The sequence below is a fragment of the Ascidiella aspersa genome, chromosome 9, assembly GCF_963924565.1.
Source record: "Ascidiella aspersa chromosome 9, kaAscAspe10.2, whole genome shotgun sequence".
NCBI lineage: Eukaryota > Metazoa > Chordata > Ascidiacea > Phlebobranchia > Ascidiidae > Ascidiella > Ascidiella aspersa.
In genome coordinates, this window is record NC_139455.1 from 13875555 (window position 1) to 13889883 (window position 14329).

The 14329-nt window shown below is 35.8% G+C and overlaps 1 protein-coding gene across 1 annotated transcript; it reads right to left on the bottom strand.

The window, feature by feature from the left end:
• Nucleotides 1–5572: 5572 nt before the first annotated feature.
• Nucleotides 5573–13660, bottom strand: LOC146133105 (uncharacterized). The gene is made up of 12 exons (XM_083397646.1): nucleotides 12228–13660; nucleotides 11420–11730; nucleotides 10328–10390; nucleotides 10004–10084; nucleotides 9169–9283; nucleotides 8978–9100; nucleotides 8692–8757; nucleotides 7671–7712; nucleotides 7297–7469; nucleotides 6510–6669; nucleotides 6157–6260; nucleotides 5573–5720 (listed from the first exon to the last, which is right to left on the bottom strand). The coding sequence occupies exons 1-12, from the start codon at nucleotides 13315–13317 to the stop codon at nucleotides 5631–5633; spliced, it is 2418 nt and encodes an 805-aa protein (XP_083253772.1). The 5' UTR covers nucleotides 13318–13660; the 3' UTR covers nucleotides 5573–5630.
• Between the last annotated feature and the right edge of the window lie 669 nt (nucleotides 13661–14329).

Genomic DNA, 14329 nt, shown 5'->3' on the forward strand with positions numbered 1-14329 from the left:
GATGGTCCAGGAAACAATTAAAGATGCAGTTCAGTTAAAAGATGGGCCACGTCAACGTCCGACCAAGAAGAAACAAACGAACCTCGTAATTTGGCCGACATCTTTCCGAAATTGCTTATAACCACTAAAAACGAAAGGGGACTGCAGCCCTATGCAATTTGATAACATATAAACGGCCGCCAACATTGGGAAGCATGTTAATCAATTACAAATCTATTGGAACGATTACAGCCCAGCTACTGGAAAATCATCGCCATGTGGTAACTGCTATCTGTGTGGCCACTTTAAAGATAGCAAAGGTATGGTGCCAACAACGTTCGCAGTTACAACGAAGAGTGGAACCGTCCAGTTAAAACAGCTGCTTTGTTGCACCAACCATGGTATTTACATGGCGTCGTGTAAACTTTGTGGGGCAAGGTACGTAGGACAAACAAAGAACTCGTTTTCAACCAGATGGGGGGCCATCGAGTCGCATGGAAAACGTTTAATCACAAGGAAAAGAACGACAAAGCTGCCCTTTTACGACACTGTGCTGTTCAACACATATATAAACTTAAATTTAAACCCACTATTTCGGAATGTTTTGAAATTGTATTTTTGGAAGAGCCGTCTATGAGTCAATTGGATTTTAGCGAAGCCAAATGGTTAAAAATAACAAATGCCACTATAAATATACAAGCACTTCTTCTTTTTGTCTTTCCATCGCGACTTGTCCTTATCGAGTGCACGTCATGTTTTGTCTGTGCGGTGCTGCTTTGCATTAGATAGTTTTCTTTTGACAGCCTGATGTTTTGTTTTTAAACTTTTTACTTAACCTATACTGATTCCATATGTTTTTGACCTTTTTATTATTTTGCTTTGTATATTATGTATTTTACCTTACCTAAGGAACTGACGATGCCAGCATAGGCGAAATGTATATTCCTTTAAAAAAAATGTCTGATCCTGATTTTACTCTGGTTTTTAAATTTTGAGTTTTATTGTTTTAATTTTGGTACTATGCCAATTATTATCACTGTTCAACAGAATTAGTTTTCTTTTCCCAAATTGTTAAAAGTCATATAAGGCCAGTGGTTCTCAACCTTTTTTTATCCCGTGAACCCCTTTAACTGCTATTCAAAAGTAAATTCCTCCGTAAGTAAAAAACAGCACCTGTGAAGATGTCAACACGAAGGGATTTTAGGCGCTATATGAATTTTTTAACAGTCGATTTTGCTGATGATTTTTTTTATGATTTAATAGAAGTAGTTAGCGTTGTCGTAAAGCACTAATATTGTTGCCCTATCAACTTTTTATTTTAAGTTATCTTATTGTAGGTACTACGTTTGAGCATTTTGTTTGTGTTGTACCGATACATTTAAGTTCGCTCTGAAAAAGACTGTAATCTGTTGGTTTAAAAATAATAGTGATATAATTTCAACTCTTTATACAATGTCATGATCTCGCACTGGCGGTCAATAAAATCTTACATTTTACACTGTTTTTTACAAACATCTCCGTGGGCCTATTTTATTGGGTCGGCCTGGGGCTGCAGCCCCCGCCTTACTCCGGCTTTGATCGGATTGTACAGACGACTTTACACAATTTATAGCTTAACGCAGTGTTTCTCAACCTTTTTCACCCCAGAGCGCACTCGTAAACCTTTCAAAACGCGGCGGCGCACCTGACGAGCGAGTCGACTGCTAACTTTGTTTGGATATTTTGTTTATTACTGGCAGTTGATCAGGCTCCTAATTTTATTATCTATAAAGAAGCCTATTATCTATAAAGAAGCAATGTGTGATTTCGTCAAATTCTGAGTCCGGCTGCCACTCTACAGCCTTTATTTCACCCATGTACGCAACTAAATTAAAGTGGATTTTCAACTATCCCCCCATAGGGGTGTCATATATCTCATCCACCCACAAACCATTGCTGAAAAATATCCACCATATATGCTATTCCGCTTTTTCAATTTGCATTTGGCGGCATTATCAGTTTTAAAATTGTTACTGCGCACGTCGGACTCGGGACTCCCGGGACTCCCGGGACTCAGGCAGTCCGACTTAACAAATCAACTATACGGTACGTAGAGTCCCAAATCTGACTCCGACTCCACAGCACTGCTTTAAAATACGATGTGCTTAATAAGACAGGCCTAAATAAATAAAAAAAAATAAAATAGGCCTTTTATGTTGTAAATTATAGAAACACACGGTATGTTAGTTAGAGTTCGATGGAAACACAGAATAAGCACCCAAAGCAACAACATCTAACTCTGAATAAATCCAAAATTTAACGGAATAAGACCTAAATGGACAAAATAACGCCCAAAACAGTAAAAACACGGTATGGCCTGTGACGGTTAAGGGACATCTTCTTGGCATCGGCCGTTTTGGTGTCGACGTTTGGGTTAGGCTCGAGTAATGGGTAGAATAAGAATTTGGTTTATGGTTCAAATTATTAGGGGAGTTAGTGTTGAAGTTATGGGTGGGGTTTTGAGTTAAGTAAAAGGCTGAAAAGGCCTTTATTCTTGCAATGTAGGCCTTATTCGGACGAATTTAGGTCTTATTTTGATTTAAACGTTATTACGAGTATTAGATATTAGTCCTATTTTGGTATTATTCCGAACTATTTTTTATGCCGAAGTTGATGTTGTTTTAATTGCGGTCTTATGGCGAAAGCCCCGCTATAGATACATGTTGCAATAGTTCCTCTTTCTTTGTTAGCGAAAACCCAACATCAACCATTGGGACTTCAATAGGGGCTACGAATCCAGTCATATTGCTCGTGATTATTCACAGAAAATAGTGACTAGAGTTTATTTACAAACATAGTCCTTTATTAAAAAAGATAAATCGGAATGGTCATCTTTGATTAAAGAATCATCTCCAAATAGCCTAATTTAACTTTCCCTCTCTAAATCCCTATTTTTTTAAGAAAAGCTTTAATTTTATCTGTGGATTAGTGTTTTCAATTTGATTCTGCATTGACAATTTTATTCAAATGTTGTAATATGTCATTTAAATTTTTAAGTATGAATTACAGAATTGACCAACGCCATAATAAAACCCAATACATTTTCGGTATAACATCTAAGTGGCCTAAATAACATCCTCATACGCAGGAAATGGGTATAAAACGATTAGGCGCCGCCATCGCCTTATATGGGCCATGTTTTTTAAACGGCGGCGTTTGTAGACGCTGTTTTGACACTTGACTGTTGGTCCGATAGGGGTTTGGGTTTGTTATCTATTGGTCCTTTTTCGATCTTATTCCGAAATGTGTTTTATTCCGATGTTGATGTTATTCTTATTTTGGTCTTATTGCTGGAATCCACTTTTAGTCGCAAATTCTAAAATAATACAGAATTTTTGTAACATTTTTTCCCATTTTCTCGCGGCGCACCTGGCAACCTTCCGCGGCGCACCGGTTGAGAAACGCTGGCTTAACATGTATTTTTTATGACAAAAACTTTACTAGGAATCACCTTAGTTTAATTATGACTTGACTGGGACTTCAGTGATTTCAAAATGACTTGTTTACAACACTGCAAGGTCACACAAGACTTTATCCGGTATACCAATCTGGCTGTGCGTATCCACAAGGGCTTCAGCGGCCGTCTCTGTAGTAATTGGTTTTGACGCTTTTGCCTCCGATAATCACTTTTGTGGGCCTATGCCCTACATAGATGCGTACCGTCTTTTCTACAATGTGTACGATGCTAAAAGAAATCAGTTACAATCTGAGTAGTGTGTGATTTTCTGCCCACATAACGAGATCAGAGCCAATACAGCGGGATAGCCTCACGGCATCCAGATCGGCCTATAATTTCATCTTTGAATAGTGTGTTTTCCTGCGCCTGAGAGCAAGGACTTTTCCGTAACTAGTAAACATTTGTCATCACTGTGAACATAACATTGACGTCACTTTAAAAATAAAACGACATTTCGGCAGCAGATACCAGCTACCTCATCAGAATTGATAATTAAAACAAGAATGCGTTAGCCAGCTTATATACTAAAAAGTAAAAATAAAAGACTATAGATAAAAATCATAAATCTAGACGTCGCTGAAGTATGCGATAAGCCGTGACGCGACGGAGTCATCCGTTGCAGAACTGCACCGTCGAACAACGAGCGTTTATCCGCCATGACGTTAGCCACAACGACAAGTAGCCTAAATATTGTTCATGGTGTTACTACATTAGTTAATCGGAAATGATTCAATGAACCGCGTTTTGTAATAGAGGTTTCCAGTCGAGAATTTTACAGTTATTTCAATGAATTCCGTGTCGGAGTTCAACCTCATACTCTGCCAGAGCTGACCGGGATGCCCTTTTGTGGCGGACACGCCTAGGTTCAAGTTTCCTGAGATGAAAGGAACGTTTAGTTTCTCCTGTGTAGGTTGCTGGACAACCTCCACAGGGAATTTTATAAACAGACCCTTATTTGTCGTTTTTCTGGTTTACTGGGTCTTTAGGTGAAAGTTAAAATTTCTAATTTTCCTGACCGGTTTAAATGCTGTTGAAAAATTGTGGCTTTTTAAAATTGTTTCAGTTTTTCGCCCAGATCTGGAATTTAAGGAATATTAGCAAGGCCTTTCGGTTCTGGTTTAGTTGTTATATGGTTAATTTGTGCTTCGTCCGTATTGCTAGTGCAAAGCTTTGAAGCGCGGTGTAGCATTTTACAACCGAGCGTTTGTGCTGAAGAGTGTGATCCGTTCTGAAATTTAGGTAGCGATCTCAATTTGCTTTTCGAAATACTAGTCCAGAAATAAAGTGTATAGAATGAATTCATGGCGCGTTGCTCGATGTCATATATTACCAAGTTCGTCACAGTTACCGAAACCGGTGACTCTATTGCTGTACCAAATGCCTGTTTGTAATGTTTTCCTATGAATTATAGTTATGTGGAATTTAGACGTATTTTTAATCCTTCTCATATATCATTAATATTAACCTCCCAGCAAACAATTTGACGTTGTTTAAACGTTATATTCACATCAAAAAAAAGTTGTAGTCACGTTATTCTGGTTCGTTGTTTTAACGTAAATGTGTAGACAGCCAGAAACGTTAAAATAACGTTGTGGTAAACGTAACTGTTAACGTTCCATCAACGTCCGAATAACTTTTTTATATACGTCCTCGTAACGTTACCTAATGCCAGTCGAAACGTTTTTATGACATTCAAAACAAACGTTGTTTTTACGTAAACGTGTAGACAGCCAGAAACGTTAAACTAACGTTGTGGTAAACGTCCTTAATAGCTTTATTTATCTGTGTCGCCATTACGTTAAATTGTTGCGCAAGAAACGTTTTTAATAACTTCCAAACAAACGTATTTTTTCCGTAAATGTGTAAACAACATTTTTAAGTTACATGAGAAGGATTTTTGCCTGCATAAACAGTCAAACACGTTATTATGGTGACAATGTAAATGTAAGTAAAAACATTGCCTATGCGAAAAATAACATAATAATTTACGTTCATTACTAAAAATGTCTGCAATATTACGCCATGGATAATATTCAATTAATCACAATACAGCGTAGTACTCAAGGTCTTTATTTATTAAAATTAGGAGTACACGATATGAAAAGTTGTACGTGGGCAAACCAAAAAACATCAAATATATGGACGTTATTGCTCCTCACTCCTCAGAGTCAGAAGAAAGATATGGAAAAGTTCCACTTCCACTGCTGATAGAGGTGTTGCTGCTGTCACAAGTCTTGTTTTGTTTCTGTAACGATAAGAATTAACAACAATAATTTTTAATTCTTAATTGACAAATTCAATATGGTTGCTTAACAGGGCTGCGGAGTCGGCTAAAACTAACCAGAGTCTGACTCCAGCTGTAAGTTGGATATTTAGCAATCCGCTCATAGCGGTGTCATATGATTCAAAACCAACAATACATGGTTGGAAAATATTCAACCATATGCTATTACAACTTTTAACAGATTAATCAGTTTCTGAAATTGGTACTGCGCAAGAACAGGTCGGACTCTAGCAAAACAAACCGACTTTGTCGAGGCCCGAGGCCGACTCCACAGCACTGGGTGCTAAGATCATTTTTTGGATAAAACATAACAATACAATTAAATTGTACATTTTTGTACAATGTATAGATTTTTTGTCATTTTAAAACGTCAAAGTTTTTTTTTCCATCAACTTACCGAAAAATTTGATCCACCCGGTTTGTTGGGCGCATGCTTCAGAAAAGCTGACACTTCGTCTTCTACAGCTTTAATTGTAGTCTCATGAGCTTTCATAACTGTGCCTACAATATATACATCAAGATTTTGTCCCCTGGATAACAATTATACTCAACAATTATTAATATGGCAGGCAACTCTGATAATACTACAACATGTAATTTCTTTTTTTTTTTTTTTTAATTTGCGTTTTAAAACATTCTCAGTTTACCATTAGGGTGGTTAATGTTCACAGAAGTTTGAATATCACAAAAAAGTAAATTAGCTGGTAGTATTTCTACTAACATTATCCGTAATACACCTTATGTACATACCCACAATAACTTTACACAATTTAGATTCCATGAATGGTTTCTTTCCTTTTCGGCCTTTATAGCTGAAGGTAGACCAAAGCTTGTAGGTACCAATGTGCTTCATAGCTCTACGTATTGTTTCACTCACGCCCTTTCCTCTGGTTGACCGCAAGTATTGCACCTGCATATAATGTTAGCATTCAAAAATACCTAGATACAGTAAAATATGTAAGCAGTGTAGCATAGCCCCCAACCCCCTTAAGAAAATGACGTGACTTGTGGTTTTTAAGCCTCTTCCACATCTACAATTGGAAATTAAAAAAAGAATGCAGTTTGCTCATCAGTATCGGTTATTTACAAAAAAAAAAATACACTGGCCCCTGAATAATCTAAATATTAATATGCTTATTGCGAAATAATGCACAGATTTGATAAATTGCTATTAAAACAGGCATTGTTATTTATGCAAATACAAATTAAATATTATAATATCAATAGGTAGTTGGTTGATGCAGTCTGAAAAAGTTTTGCAACCATGAATTTTTGTTTTAGATATTTTTTTTTAAATTTCTATAAGCTTTACGTCATATTGTACAAGATTTTTAACATTGGAAGCCAATACTATTTTTCCTTGGTTTATTATAATAACTTATTGCTTTTGGACACACTATACAGACAGTAGGTGAAAATGGGTACACTACTGGATTAAACATGCTGTACATTGCATTGTCTTTATGGTGAAACAAGGATTTTAAACAATTTTTTTTTAGCAAAATAAACATTCTATGGTGAAAACAAAAAAACTTACCAAATATCTCCTAGTTGTCTTGTTTTTTAAATTTTCTTCCAATTCAGAAAATTCGATTTCATTGTCCAGTGGCACCATCTCAAAAAAATTGTTTTCCGCATCACTAGCGGAACTCTTAGTTTCCAGTAGTTTTAAAATTTTGTTTTGGTTGCCCAAAATCTTTCCTATTTGAACTAAAAACAATGAAAATATTTTTTTATCTTGGCAGAATTATTGTTTAAACAACTTGTTGCAAAAACAACAATAGTTAGAGCAAACATGAAAGGATTTAAAAGCAAAGTAAAAATATTTTTATATGCTTAAGCGATTTACAAAATCCTATAAAAGTTCTGTTCTATGAGAACAAATATAACCTAATTGTTTTAAAAAACAACCTGTCATTGTAGATTCGATGAATTCTTGACTGCTTGTAGTACCTAAAAAAACAAATATATACAAAAATATCTTACAATTTTATTGATATTCATTAACAGGGCTGCAGAGTCGGACTCAGGACTCAAGGAGTCACCTTGTTTTGCTGGAGTCGGACTAGGGACTCCAGTAAGACCACATAAAACTACCCGGGTCCCGAGTCCGACATGCACATACGCAGTACCAAATTTTAAAACTCAAATGGCGCCAACTGGAAATTGTGAAATAGCATAGGGTGGAATATTTTCCAACCATGTATTGTCAGTGAATGAGTTATAGGACACCCCTATAAGTGGAATGCTGAATGTCCACATTATTTTAGTTATGTAATTTGGCGGAATACAAGCTGTAGAGTCAGGGCCGGACTCAGAACTTGCCGAAATCGCACATTTCACCGGAGTCGGTTGAATACTAACAGAAAATTTAACCAAAAGAGCCAAAGTGTCTTGTGAACTTTTTTGCACTCAAGTGCACTATTTGGCTCCTTGAATAACAACAAGGTCTAGATTTGAAGTGCAACTAACTTAATTCACACTACTTAAAGAGTACCACTTACAAAACTTATACACAAATTGCACTTTTTTTATTTTAACACATTTGATTTAACATATAATTTAAATCTGAAGAAATAAGGAAACTTGATTGCGAAGTAATATTTAAAGTAATGGTTAAGGTACTTTTACACAAGGCTTACATCAGTGATTCTCAACCTGTTTTGGCTTGCATGTGCAATGTGCACACTTAAATCTGGACATTTTAGCCAAATTTTGATACAATCCGTCTAGATTTTTTTACAATGTGAATTTTGCCATTTTTAAAATGTGTTTTTTTATTGACTCTGGTTTATGTATTATACACTATAATTGGTTGTCGGGTAAGTTAACGAAGACTTAAAAGGGGCCACAAGAAGAAAAGGGTTGGGAACCACTGTTTTAAAGGTTACACTGTTTGGCACATTTATTTAATATAAATACAAATAAATACCTTCATCAAATGATACATCTCCAAGGACTTTTTCAGTATGAACATCGTTCAATGAAGACCCTTTATCTTAATAACAAAACATCACATAAAAAATACATATTAGTTGTTTACTTATTTTAAAGATAAAATGGTATTCAAAATATTGGTTGAAATGTATATACATTAATTTGATGAAAAGTACCCCATTGCTATAATATTATTTGTTAATAAACATCACCTCCAGTCTGTCAAACAACCTAAACTCAACTTTTGATAATCTCCTAGTAAACAAACCTTAGCATCATACCTTCCTCATCTAAATATCTTCTTGGGCGCTTTTTTGGCCTTATACCTTCATGCAACTCACAACCCTCAATATTTGATGTTTCAAGAGCTTTGTTACACTTCACTAAAGCATCACTATAATCATCTGAAAGGCATTGTTTATCAGCTTTCCAAAATAAATAACTAGCTGTATGTTTGGTAATATAATCTCACCTGAATAACCAAATACTCTCACATTATATATACTCCAATTGTCTTTGTCTGGTAATTGATTTTTTTTTGCTTTTTGTTTTGGATGATTAGGTGGCCAATAACATTTCTTTTTCTTCTGTAAAATATAAAATATATATACACTGTGCAAATAACTCTATACAAAATTATTAAAAAACCTAATGTACCCAACCATTAAATTACAATAAACATACATTGAATTAGGTGTGTATACAGAAATCTAATAAAGAGGGTCTCCGATTTTCAACTAAGCAAGTTCCCCATTTTCCGTCTGATGCTAATGATTGCTTTGAAAAGCCATACAACGCTGTGGGACAGTGGGCATTAATTATGTCAAATAATTGCTCTGCAAGAAGTGGTACGCCTGGCAGTGAGCGTCCAAGTGAAACAAGATCGAAAAAAGGTTTGGAACCCCTGGTGTACATGAATACACCTTCTTCATAGCAAATTTTTTCGGAGTACAAATGAACTATTGTATTCGCTGAAGTGTCGAATAAACAATTGCCGATCAGCCAACCTGAACGAATAGTGACAGAGAAAAAAGTCCAGTGTTTATGGTAGGCCCAGGAGGAAACGAGAGACAAAAGTCAACGTTTATCGATTTTAGCTTTGCATTAGCTTCATATGACTCAATTACATTAAAAAAATATTGTGCCTATACACCCCCTAGTTACGCCACTGCATTTAATCAAGTTTTACAAAGTGAGACTTTTCTGGTAATGCAAAAGTGTGACAAAGAGGTAAATATTATTTAGATATTAACTGTGATAGGTATTAAAAGCAATTAAGAATTTCATCCAACAAAAAATATATTTACGTCATCCGTTGTAAAAATCCATGAATTACACACAACTTCTACTGTTTCTTCATCCAGAAATTCAACAATTGCAAAGGACATCTAAGTACAGTACAAGATAACTACTTATGGAAAAAAATAAAAATTTGAACAGTACATTCTCATCTTATAAATGCAAGAAAGCTTTAATAAGAAGTTTAAAATATTTCAAAAGAATACAGAAAAAACTGGCAAACTACTATACCAAAGCTGTTCCATGGCAACGATGTGATCCATTTAATTCAGAAAAGCTTCTTTTCAATATATAAATGTAACTGTTTATTTACAAACTAATGTGTACCTTACCTTGTATCCACTTTTTGTTACTATGTAAAATATAAATGTATTACCTTTTAACAAAAATAAATCCTAAAAAAAGAGTGATTCTGTTAGTGATTTTACCAAAAAGTGTCTCAAATGAATGATAAAACAATACATTATTTAAATCAGGGGTCGGCAACCTACGGCCCGCCAATGAAATCCATCCGGCCCGCCGTCTCTTAGACAAATCAGACACGGGTCTATTTCACATACTTTTTGATTAATTTAACTACGTAATTGCAAAATTCATTATGCGTTTGGTTTTTTAAAAATTTTTTATTTTCGGCAATGTAATAAAAACTTGTAAAAAATTTAAAAGAAATATCTGTATACCGAAAAAAAATCGGACTCGCTTCGCTCGCCTGGTGCTCCTTGACTTAAAACGGTTAACAAACACTGAGCTAGATTAACTTTAAATGTTATCACATTCCCCTAAAGTAGTTCTATTACACTTTTCATTAGTAGTACGGATGACGACGTGCAAACTTAAATTTTTTTAACCAAACGAACGCTTTTTTTCGCGCTTTGCGTCAACACTTTACTGCCTCTGTAAATGTAGTTAAAACATTTTTAAGTGCAAAAAATATCCGAGGCCCGCCTGATTGACAGTTGCTCTAGCTTTTTAATAACACAATCCTTAGTTAACATTTGTGCGGCCCGCAGAGACCTTTTAAGTTTGGTTTTGGCCTGCGACTAGAAAAAGGTTGCCGACCCCTGATTTAAAAAATGCATCTTTTTAATATGGTAAATTATATAAAAAAAACAACACACATTTCAATTACAAATCTTCAGGTATGGAGTCATAATTTTACAATAATATGTTTGAGCAATTCATCCAATAAATATTAATAGATTAGACAATATCATGCAAAACAGAAAGAAATATGGCTGAATTTTGTTGTTGGATGCACATGGCTTTAGTTGTTAATAACTATTATCAATAAGTTTAATACTTGAATTATGTAGGTGACCTTTATACATGCCAACTTTGTCAGAATTACATGGAAGAGTAAAAATACATTTAACATTTTCAAACACTCTACATAAATGCTGAGATTCATTGTGTTTCTCAACCACCTGCAGACAGGTGAAGCGGAGTAGACCAGAGTTATTAACATATGCATTATCTGGAGGTTTGGTGTGTATCAATGCAGCATCCGTTTTGTTTTTAATGACAACACTGTTCTCATGTAATCTGTTTACTATTTGTGATAATGGCTTTTTTCCTGATCTAACTTTTCTTTTTAGAGTTTGCATGTAGTTTTCAAATTTAAAAGCAGAACAATTGTCCAAGCTTCCAAAATTTTGGACGGTGTATGTTAAATGAAGCAAACAGTGAACATTATAAACAAGAAATTCTTTTCCATATAAGTCAGCAGATTCTACCAGGGCTGGGGAGCCGGAGCCGGAGCTGGAGCCCGGAGCCCGGAGCTAAGCATTTTCTCTGGAGCCAGAGCCGGAGCCGGAGCCATTATTATTATTTTTGTGGAGCTGGAGCCGGAGCCGGAGCCATTTTTATTATTTTTGTGGAGCTGGAGCCGGAGCCGGAGCCCTTTTTATTATTTTTTTGGAGCTGGAGCCATTTTTCAATTTGTGGTGCTAAAGCTAAGAAATTATATTTTGTTCCATCTCCAACGTTAGTTAGCTAAAAGCAATTTTTAAAACTTGCCATTGAATAAGTGACTGGTGGCACCGGAGCTGGAGCCGGAGTCATTGGGTGTGTGTTTGATGGCTCCGGAGCTGGAGCCGGAGCCAAAGGATATGAGTTTTACGACTCCGGAGCTGGAGCTGGAGCCGGAGCCATTTAATAATTGCCTGATGGCTCCGGAGCTGGAGCCGGAGCTAATGCTATTTTACGGTGGCTCCCCAGCCCTGGATTCTACAACAAATTTCTGCAAAAGAGTGCTTGCTAACTCCAAGTGTAAAGTACATAGACTTTTTGACACCAGAATACATAGAGCTACATTGAGTAGTAGAAAATGGTTATATAAATCTCCTGGAAGGATTTTTTTAAGAACAAGTTTACCAGTATAAAGTAAAAACTGTCGAAATTCAGTAGCTTTCCATCGGTCAACTTCTCTAAGAGAACGGGGCAAGCGGGAAAAACATTGCGGAACAAATTGTCGCAAGTTAATGAGTCGAGAACTAATTTCCTCAATTTGAATAAATGATAGTCGGACTTTTTTGTTGCCACGCATCCATGTCAATAAAAGTTTTTTCATGACACCTAAGCAAGTTTGATGCATGTAATCCAGAGGAAACTGTTGAATCATGTTTACTGGCAACTCCAGGAAAGGTGAAATCCCTATGTGGTGCTCTTTGTTAATCTGGTCCCGGAAAGATTGATCACTTCTCATTTCAAATTTTACACATTCTTGGTAGGTGATTCTTCCTAACCATAGACCCTTTTGTGTACAAAAATCACAACCATAATACCCATTAAATGATTTTGTTGATTTTACCATTGATCGAGCAGGGGCATCACATATAATGCTTTGAAGCTTGATATAAATTTTCTGACTTTTCCACACAAGTTTATTTTGAAACAATGCTTTTATATCTTCTACAGTGTCTTTAAGAAAATCTAGATTAGCAGGTTTTGAACATCCATAACATAGAGCAATAGGAAACACACATGATGGCTGTAAATTATTAATACTGCATAGAATAGGCCACAAACATTTATTTGAACTTTTAAAAAGTGGCAACCCATCAATATTCAACGATATATTTAGGATGTCTGGAAAGCGCTCATAAAATTTGGAAAATTCAGATAAATGATTAAATAGCTGAGTTTGCAAGGAAAAGTAAAAATACTCCATTGAGGACCTTTGTTCCAAATTAACAGTTTTTGGAGTTGCTAGTAGTGTACGACAACTGGATGGCAAGTAAGAATGTCCATAATTTTGCAAAAGTTTTAAAAGATCATCAACAGCCGCATGTTTAACTTCAAATTGGTTTACCCATTGGATCATTTTTTCTTTAAAACATGCATCGCCACCTAAATTAAAAGATTTTTCAGAAGAATTTTCATCTGATTCAACAAATGGTCGACTAGATTCTTCATGGTCCTGTACTACTTGTGCATTTTCGTGACTAATAATAGTCAAATTTGTATCTGCAATTGATGTAGACTTGTCACAAATTAATTGGGAAAAGCGACTACTACACGAAGGAGCATCCAACGGTTTAGGACAAGAGACAGCAAATGGAACAACTTCTGGTTCACTGTCACTACTAGAAATAAATTTACGATAGTACTCTTTTTTTAGCTTTTTGCGGTTCTTTTCTCTTCGTAATTTGATCCAACGACGCTTATATATCTTTTTATAATTATCCATGTAACTCGAAATTTATGTTTAAAATCCCCTGCATAGCAAAAACATCAGCGTACACCAAATAGTAATATTCAATTTTGGCGCTGGTCTCTAGAATCCTATACCACAGCGTTTAAACACTTATTAAATCCTTGCACAATTTCAGTTAGGGTGTGGTTGGGTCAAGTAAAACGGGTAACACTAATTTACGGAATGATGAATGGTCGGAATAGTCGGAACGCTCACTAATTTACGGAATGGTCGGAATTGTCGGAATGGAATGAATAGGGCCGAAACTAATTTGATGAATGGTCGGAACGGAATGAACTGTCGCAATAGAATGAACTGTCGGAATAGAATGAATGACGCTGTAGGAACAGAATTAACTGTCGGAATAGAATGAACTGTCGGAATGGAATGAATTACGCTGCAGGAGCAGAATGAACTGTCGGAATGAAATGAACGAAGCTGTATGAACACAATAAACTGTCGGAATGAAATGAACGAAGCTGTAGGAACAGAATGAACTGTCGGAATGAAATGAACGAAGCTGTAGGAACAGAATGAACTGTCGGAATAGAATGAACTGTCGGAATGGAATGAATTACGCTGCAGGAGCAGAATGAACAGTCGGAATGAAATGAACGAAGCTGCAGGAACAGAATGAACT

Coding starts and splice junctions, on each gene's coding strand:
- LOC146133105 (XM_083397646.1), bottom strand. CDS start 13,317: ATGATCCAATGGGTAAACCAATTTGAAGTTAAACATGCGGCTGTTGAT. Junction 7,470..7,670: donor CATCGAATCTACAATGACAG/GTTGTTTTTTAA, acceptor CATTGTTTTTAG/TTCAAATAGGAAAGATTTTG. Junction 6,670..7,296: donor AGACAACTAGGAGATATTTG/GTAAGTTTTTTT, acceptor CATTATATGCAG/GTGCAATACTTGCGGTCAAC.